Raw genomic sequence first — 9857 nt, forward strand, 5'->3', positions numbered from 1 at the left:
ATGACGGAATCATCCTCATTCCTTCAACCTGCAATTCCCAAGTTCGATGGCTTCTATGATCATTGGTCTATGTTAATGGAGAATCTTCTTCGTTCCAAAGAGTATTGGAATCTTATTGAACATGGTGTTACCACTGCTCCTCCAAACGGAACACCAGAAAAAAGAAGAATTGCAGATGAAAGCAAGCTTCGTGATTTGAAAGCAAAGAACTATATTTTTCAATCCATTGATCGTTCAATCATGGAAACTATCCTTGTTTGTGATACTGCTAAAGATATTTGGGATTCTATGCGTAGAAAATATCAAGGCTCTACAAAGGTGAAAAGAGCTCAACTGCAAACTCTTCGTCGTGAATTTGGAGTTCTTTACATGAAAGAATGAGAATCTGTGAATGATTACATTGGAAGAACTCTTGCAATTACAAATCGGATGACATCACATGATGAAAGATTGGAACAAACTATCATTGTGGAGAAGGTTCTGCGCTCTATGACTCCAAAGTTCAACTATGTAGTTTATTCAATTGAAGAATCTAATGATGTTCAGTGTTGATGAATTACAAAGCAGTCTTCTTGTTCATGAACAAAGAATGCAGGCCCAACATTCAAAGGAAGAAGAACAAGCATTGAAAGTTTCTCAATCTGGAAGAGGTTTTGGAAGAGGCAGAGGAGAAAGAACTGGGTTCAGAGGCCGTGGAGGAAGAGGAAGAGGAAGAGTGAATAAAGAGTTCATTAAGTGCTTCAAATGTCATAAACTTGGGCATTATCAGAGTGAGTAGGGCTGACAATGAATCGAACCAACTCGACAATAGTTCGGAACTCGATTCGACAATTAACTCGTTGAACTTGGTTCATGAACCAAATGAGCTGAACTTGAGTTGAAAATTAAGTTCGTTAAATAAATGAGCTAGACTTGAGTTGTATATAGTTCGACTAGGTTGGTTCATGAGCTGGCTCGATAATATATATATATTAGTTTAGTAAAAATTAATATAGTACAAACTTAGATATTAAAAGAAAAAATATCTAATTTACTACAAGCTTCTTCTGATATTTAAGTACTTGTTTTAGAGACAATACTACTAATTTAATTAACGATTATCAATAATTATAAGAAAAGAGATCCTTTAAAAAACAAAGAATAAAAAAAAGCTAAAATAAACCGGTGGAAGCTTAGGCTTTTAACTACACATACATATACTAAAATTTGTCCCACATCGGTTAGTTTAAACACATTAGTACGGATAAGTAATTATAAATAGAAGCTCAATAGTAGGTAGCACTACGGTAGAACCTATAAGGTGCGCGTGATTTTTTCCATGGTGTTCTTTAGATCAACATGGCCAACACTTTAATATTAGTTCAATTGTTTTCTTAAAAAGTAAATGGGTTAATAAGCCTTTACCCCCTGTAATATAGGCGACTTTTGGTTTTGCCCCTTGTAATTTATTTTTTTTAGATTCCGTCATCGTAAAATGAAGATTCTTCAGGTTTGCCCCTTGGCCCCAATGAGTCAGCAGAATCTCCTACGTGGCATGCTGCATCACTTTTTTCTGATGACGTGGCGCGCTGATTTTATAATTATTTTTATTTTTTATTGGGGGTACACGTGGCATTTTTTATTTTTTTAAGAAAAAATTAAAAATTCTGGAAAAATGAAAAATTAATAAAAAAATTGAAAAAAAAATTCTGGAAAAATGAAAAATATATAAAAAAATTCTGGAAAATTGAAAAATTAATAAAAGTGAAAAAATACGGAAAAAATTTAAAAATTCTGGAAAAATTAATAAAAATAAAAAAAAATCTGAAAAAATACGGAAAAAATTTAAAAATTCTGGAAAAATTAATAAAAATAAAATAATCTAATAAAATGGAAAATAATGAAAAATTCTCGAAAAAATTCAGAAAAAATAAAATTTCAAAATTTTCGGAAAAAAATAAAATTATGGAAAAATGAAATTTTCGAAATTTTAATGAAAAATTTTAATTAAAACTTTTGAAATTTTAATAAAAATTCTAATTAAAATTTTAATGAAAAATAAAAATTCTTTAAAATATTTAAAAAAAATTCGAAATTTTTGAAAAAAAATTAAAAAGATTAATCATTTTTAAAAAAATGAAATTTTTGAAATTTTCATTAGTATTTCTCGAAATTTCGAAATTCTCATTAGTATATATGTCGAGCTTAGGTTTTTTCAGCGTATTTATTTCCAAAAAAATTTCCTGGAATTTTTGTGTATTTATAAACCGAGAATAAGGGAAAAAATATGTGTATTTATAAACCGAGCTTAGGTTTTTTGTGTATTTTTCGAAATTTTGAAATCTTCATTACTATTTTTTTCGGGAATTTTTGTGTATTTATAAACCGGGAACTTTTGTGTATTTATAAACCGAGAATAAGGGAAAAAATACACTGAAAAAACCTAAGCTCGACATATATACTAATCAAAATTTCGAAAAATACTAATGAAAATTTCAAAAATTTCATTTTTTTAAAAAAATGATTAATCTTTTTAATTTTTTTCCAAAATTTTGAATTTTTTTAAAAAATTTTCCAGAATTTTTTCATTTTATAAGATTATTTTATTTTTTAATCATTTTTAATTTTATTAATTTTTCGAGAATTTTTAAATTTTTTCCGTATTTTTTCAGATTTTATTTATTTTTATTAATTTTTCCAGAATTTTTAAATTTTTTGCATATTTTTTCATTTTTATTAATTTTTCAATTTTCCAGAATTTTTTTTAATATTTTTTATTAATTTTTCATTTTTCCAGAATTTTTTAGTATTTTCAGAATTTTTTTTCAAGTTTTTATTAATTTTCAGATTTTTTTATTATTTTTCATTTTTCCAGAATTTTTTTATATTTTTTTTAAAAAAAAATCAAAAATGCCATGTGTACCCCAATAAAAAATTATACAGTCTGCGCGCCACGTCATCAGAAAAAGGTGACGCAACGTGCCACGTAGGAGATTCTGCTGACTCATTGGGGTCAGAGGGCAAACCTGAAGAATCTTCATTTTACGAAGACGGAATCTAAATTTTTTTTTTACAGGAGGCAAAACCAAAAGTCGCATATATTACAGTGGGTAAAGGCCTATTAACCCAAAGTAAATTAAAAAGTCAAGGTATATTTTTTTGACAAAAACAAATTTTCTTTTTGAATTATGTTACTCGAGCAAACGAGTTGAACCTAACGAGCCGAATCGAGTTGTTCGTGAACTTTAAACGAGCCGAACTCGTGCTAAAAAAATGGTTCGTATCGAACTCGTGTCGAGTTTCGAACCGAGTCAATTCTTATCGAGTCAAGTCGAGCTCAGACGGGTTCGACTCGACTCGACTCATTTCTAGCCCTAAGAGTGAGTGTCCCACTTGGGAAGAAAATGATGCCAATTATCCTGAATTTGATGATAGTGATGAAATGCTTCTAATAGAAAAGCAAGAAACCATAACTCAAGCTAGTGATGAGGTATGGTTCCTTGATTCTGGTTGTAGCAATCATATGGTAGGAACAAAAGAATGGTTGTTTGAATTTGATGATAGCTTTAGAGCATCAGTAAAATTGGGAAATAACTCAAAGATGCAAGTTATGGGAAAAGGGAATCTGAAGTTGTTCATTGGAGGTATTGTTCAAGTTATTACCGATGTTCATTACTTACCTAGACTTAGTAATAATCTTTTGAGTATAGGGCAACTTCAACAAAGAAATCTCACAATTACATTTCAGAAAGATATGTGTAAGGTCATGTAAACTCAAATGTCAGCTAATAGAATGTATATCATATCTGCACCTGTGATCATTCCTATGTGTTTGAAAGTTTCAAATGAAAGAGAAACTCAGTTATGGCATGACAGATATGGACATTTGAGTTACAAAGGATTGAACACTCTGGTGAAGAAGGAAATGGTGAAATACTTGCCTGATCTAAAGAAGGTATCTGACATATGCTCAAAGTGTATGGTGGGAAAGCAGCATAGAGAACCTATTTCAAAAACTGCAAAATGGTGGGCTACTATGAAACTTGAACTACTTCATAGTGATGTGTGTGGACCTATTAATCCACAATCCAATGGTGGAAATAGGTATTTCACTTAGCAGTATTCAGTACTAGCAGTGATCCAATCACATATGAAGAAACTGTCAAGCATAAAGAACGGAGAGATGCTATGGATCTAGAGATTAAAGCTATTGAGAAGAACAACACCTGGGAACTCACCAGCTTACCTTCAGATGCTAAGAAGATAGGTGTTATGTGGATTTATAAGACTAAGCTCAATGAAAAGGGAAAAATAGAGAATTACAAAGCAATATTAGTAGCTAAAGGCTACTCTCAACAGTATGGTATTGACTATAATGAAGTATTTGCTCCAATTGCAAGATGGGATACCATAAGAACTATTTTATCTCTTGCAGCTTGTAACATCTGGAGTGTGTATCAGCTAGATGTAAAGAGTGCTTTCTTGCATGGAGAACTAGCAGAGAATGTGTATGTTGATCAACCTATGGGATATCAAAAGAGAGATAGCAATAATGTCTATAAACTGAAGAAGGCATTGTATGGTTTGAAACAGGCACCAAGAGCTTGGTATAGTAAGATAGAATCTTACTTCTGCAAAGAAGGCTTTGAAAAGTGTCCTCATGAGCATACTTTATTTGCGAAGCATGATGAAAACAAGATCTTAATTGTCAGTCTATATGTGGATGATTTGATATATACTGGAAACTTTGAAGCATTGTTTGAAAGCTTCAAGTGTTCAATGAGGAAAAACTTTGTTATGACTGATTTGGAAAAAATGAGGTACTTTCTTGGTGTGGAAGTAACTCAAAATGACAAAAGAATCTTCATTTCTCAACAGAAGTATGCAAGAGAAATACTATCCAGGTTTGATATGAAGCAATGTAACATTGTGTGCAATCCTATTGTCGTTGGCAACAAACTTTCTAAAGATGAAAGTGGAAAGAAAGTTGATGCTACTAATTTCAAACAAATGGTAGGCTGCTTAATGCATCTGCTTGCTACAAGACCTGAACTAGCTTATGTTGTCTGTCTCATAGCTAGATACATGGAGAATCCTACAGAAATTCACTTTGCTACAACAAAACGTATTCTAAGATATCTCAAAGGTTCTCTGCAGTATGGAATATTGTATAAGAAAGGTGAATTGAACTGTGAATTAGAGGGATGGTCAGACTCTGATTATGCAGGAGATTTGGATGACAGAAAGAGTACATCAGGATATGTGTATAAACTAGGGTCTGGAGCAATATCTTGGTCATCTAAAAAACAAGCTATTGTCATATTGTCAACTACTGAAGCTGAATTTGTAACTGCCTCATCATGTGCTTGTCAAGGGATATGGCTGAGGAGAATTCTTAATCATCTCTGTCAAACACAAAAGAGTTGCACCAAGATCTATTGTGATAATAGCTCATCTATTAAGTTGTCAAAGAATCCTATTATTCATGGAAGATGCAAACACATAGATGTTAGATATCACTTCTTGAGGGATCTTACAAAAGATGGAACAATTGAGCTGGTACATTGTAACTCAGAAGATCAAATGGCTGATATATTCACAAAGCCATTAAAGCTGGAAAGTTTCTGTAAGCTTAGAGCAAGACTTGGAGTTTGTGAGATGAAGAAGATAGATTACTGATTGACCTTAGTTCTATTCTTGTTTTTCTAAGTGTTTTTCTGTTTGTTGTTTTTAATCTGAATTTGTTTGATAGGAGTTCAGATTAGGGGAGTGTTTGTTAAGTAGTGTTGTTACTTGCAACACAAGCTTTGTACCTTTGCCTATATATAGGCTAAACTCTTAGTGAAATAATAATGAGAAGTTTTCCACTCTAACATACTTAGCCACCAAGTTACTTGATAACATGTTTTTATACGTATTTTATAGTTATACTTTGTTTAATAGATTAATAGTTTTTGTTATATTTTTAGGATTAAATTACTACTTTTTGTTTAATTTCTAATCATAGGATAGGAGTATACATTTGATGAAGTCTTTATGTCAACGGCAAAATTTATGATAGTAGAAGGCTTCTTCAATACAAAGATAATGGATAATAAAAGGGAAACAACCCAAATACATAGCCAAAGGATAAAAAAAACTTACTATAACTCAAAGAAGATTGAAAATTACAAAGCACACAATGCTAACAACCATTATGACCCATAATGGTTGGTTATGGCCGTAATGGCCGTAATCAGCACTTATACCTTAGTGGCTACTTAATGCACAAAATTATGGTCTTAGTGACAGACACACTTGTAATCTGCACTTATATTGGGTTGTAATCGGTGTTTTTCATCATCATACTATATACACAGAAACACTTGTAATGTTGTTCTTTCATTTTCAATAAAGCTAAGTTCTTTACTTCTTGTTTTCTTGTATTTGCTCTCACTCAACGATGAGTGAGTATTCCCCTTGTCTTGGAATTGTGGAAAGTAGTTCAATGCTAAAATTTTCACAATTCCAATTCTTTTCTTTTTGTTATGGAGTTTTAATAAGGTATCTAATTCAATCTAATTAATTTTTTTAAAAAAAATTAAGCATCAATTGAAGTACCGAAAGGAAAAAGTTGATGCTAGAACTATAAGATTGAACAAGAGATTTGAAACATGGAAATACGAAATAGTCTAAAAGCTCTTGAGGTGATATAGTGTATTCAAACTTTAAAGATTTTAGTAATATAGAAACCATGAGAATAGGAGGCTATATTGGTTTAAGATACACTTTTGAAACCTCAAATGAGTGCGTTAGTCACCATAGTATACATCGCTTTTAGACTTTGATTTTTCATAGCAATAGGAAGAACTGGAATTGGGAATTTATATTATAATAATGATGAAATTCAATAATTTGAAGGCACTTTTCAGATTATTGAATTATTGAATGTCTGAAAGTTTGATGATTTAATTTTTAAATCATCAAACTTTCAGACATTCAATCTTTTCAAGCTAAACAAGTTAGAAAAATCGATTCGATACTCACCAAGTCTCTGTGGGATTGATACTTTTTATTGCACGATAAAGTTGTGCACTTGTGTGCTTATCATCACTTAGTCACCAAGGAATAAAACTTAGCCATTAAATGAATCTAACCATGAAAAAACTTATATATCAAGTTTCTTAGTCATGAAGTATGCATCTATATCATTTAGTTTGTATATATATATATATATATATATATATATATATATATATATATATATGATTTTATGTTTGTTTTTGTTAAGTGTAGCATGTCGTTAGCCACTAAATGTTTTACCAAAATAAATAAATAAATAACAATAGTAAATTATTTCAAAATATAATAAAATCTTTGTCGCATACGTGCAGAAGACAACAAGTTACATGCCCACTTGAAAATTATCCATATCATTAGAGTTAGAAATGTTTAGATTCTTTCAAAAATTTCACAAATGATATGATATGAATGAATATTATATAGTGAAACACTTCAAGTTTGAATACAATTCATACACTGTTACTAGATAAATTAATAGTAGTGTATGAATAGCAGCCAAATGATCAAAAGTCTTTTACTATGCAATAGAACATCCATTTCACTTTATTTATACAATTTTTAGAAGAATATAAAAATTCCTTGCTCCAATGATGAGGAAAACTTGCAAGAGGGTCTACAACCTAAGTCCCACATACACATGAGAGACAAAAATTGCATTTAGATAGGTACATTTTGTGATAATATTCTACTGTTACTTCCTTTTTTATTTGAAAAAGACTTTGTTGCTAACAACTTGTTACACATTAAAAAGCAAGGAATTATCCAAATTGAAGATACATAGTTGGATGTATATCGCAAATTAACAAATAAAGGTAAGGGAAAGATGGGGAAGACACCAGGAACAACAACTCAGCAGGAATGATGAGTAACACCGATTTTTTTTTCTCACAATCTGAACCTCTCTTTCACCATGTTTCGTCAATGTCATTATGTCTGGATAAGAATTATGTAAGAGGTGTTGTTTTGGAAACTACCATGAAGTGGGAGGCAGATGATGATCTGGATTAACTTCATGGTAGCAAACATGTTTTTCCTTCGAAATTAAATTGTTTAAGTTATTCCTTCTTGTGAAATTTGTGAAACCAAGTCAAACATTTACTTTTTATTTCAAAAACAAAAGTCCAATATTTACTTTTGTATGTAAACGAAAATTTGTTTCAGGATTAGCTTTATGTGAGCAAACATACTTTACATGTTGTAATTACATTTGTTAGCATTTTTCTATATTTAAATATAAAGAGTTAGAATAAAAAGTGAAAATTGTGTTCCTAAAGTTTACAAAGAAATAAATCATTTAATCAATTTCAGCTGGAAAATGAAGTGAATATGAGGGAAGTATACAAAAATCATAAGAGTAAAAAAGGATAGGAAGGTGTGATAGCATAGCGTAGTTTGGTTTGAAAAGAATAGAGTTCTCTCTTGTTTTTATAGACAAACAATTACCCTTGTGCTTCTTTGTTTATTGATGCTTTTGTTGTCCAATTATTTATATACCCTTAAAAGTATCCTTTTGAATTTGGAGGTAATTAATTAAATGTAGGACTCGGTTTCACAAATTTCCTTTTACATGCAAAATTTGTTGCTTCTCATCTTTCATTTATTAAAGTGTGTTTGTTATTTTTCATTTGGGGTGCACATGACTTTGATGCAGGGAGTAAGAGTAGTTGGCCTGTATCACTTCTTTTGTCTTTTTGTGAAACAAATTTTCTTTCTTCCTTTGGTGAAACAAATTAATTAGATTAGATGTAATGTAGCACACCTAACCTAAGCCACAAATGATGTGCTAATCATACACTCAATTTATTGGATACCAATGCAATAGAGTCAATTTTATTGTTTTTGTTTATTCTTTTCACATGCAGAGAGGTGAAGAGATATGGTCATCACATTAAAGCAAGTAAAACAAAAGAGAAACTTAATCAATTGCCTCACATATCAAGTGGCAATGTACAGGAAAAGGAATTCAAAGCCTTAATCTCATAATATGATTTGAAAGTACATAATTGGCTTGTTGTAGGAGTAAGATGCTAAGGATACTATTACTAAATCCCAGACACTTATTTGCTCTAAGTAAGAACATGATCTAGCTACATTCTGTAGATAAACTATTATTCTTGATAATTTTAGAAAGAAACTTGGAAGGACATAGGGAGTTTGGGGAGCGACAATAAGTTAAATGCTCAGGATTACTAAGAGACTTTGACACTAACCTTAAGATATTAGATATAGGAGTTTCCTCTATTATATATCCAACATTTTTAGTCCACGTGAGACTTAACTATTCATTCTTGATTTCCAACAATCTCCGCCTCAAGTGTGAGTCACGCACATACTAGTCAGATCCACACTGAAATCCCGCTCCCACACACTCAAGTGTGAGTCAACCCCATACTAGTCTGATCCAAACTATGATCCCGCTCCCACTCCTTCACCTAGCCTAACTTTGATGTACTTTGACAATATTTTTAATGAATGATCAATTCGTCTTGGCAGTTTTGATGAACCAATGTTCTTATTTATTTTGTCTATCTTTACCAAAAAAATTGTTTTTATGTTGCGAAAATAAACAAGTATAACTAATAACAAACTAGTACGCTAAACTTTTGTATTATACCTTTGTGGGCAAATTCCAAGGTTCTTGACTGTTATGAGTGTGGGGTGTAACAGCCCGATTTTCGCTAGTTTTATTTTATTATTTATTTATGTGTGTTATATGTGCTCTTATGTGATTATTTGCCTCCGTGTGTATTTTTGGTTGGGAATCGTAGAATTCGGTGTTAGAAGGGTATTTTAGTCATTTTGGACTTAGGGGCATT

The 9857-nt window shown here is 31.1% G+C and overlaps 1 protein-coding gene across 1 annotated transcript; it reads left to right on the plus strand.

Moving 5' to 3' along the window:
- LOC146921562 (uncharacterized) lies at window positions 1–381 on the plus strand. Its single transcript, XM_085711332.1, has one exon. It carries the CDS (start codon window positions 1–3, stop codon window positions 379–381), a length of 381 nt encoding a protein of 126 aa, XP_085567458.1.
- The last annotated feature ends 9476 nt before the right edge of the window (window positions 382–9857 follow it).

Source organism: Medicago sativa, chromosome 5 (assembly GCF_051527215.1).
Source record: "Medicago sativa cultivar Bolivia chromosome 5, Bolivia_mono, whole genome shotgun sequence".
Classification (NCBI taxonomy): domain Eukaryota; kingdom Viridiplantae; phylum Streptophyta; class Magnoliopsida; order Fabales; family Fabaceae; genus Medicago; species Medicago sativa.

What these genes read in the sequence shown, in the direction of transcription:
- LOC146921562 (XM_085711332.1), top strand. Translation starts at nt 1, where the DNA reads ATGACGGAATCATCCTCATTCCTTCAACCTGCAATTCCCAAGTTCGAT.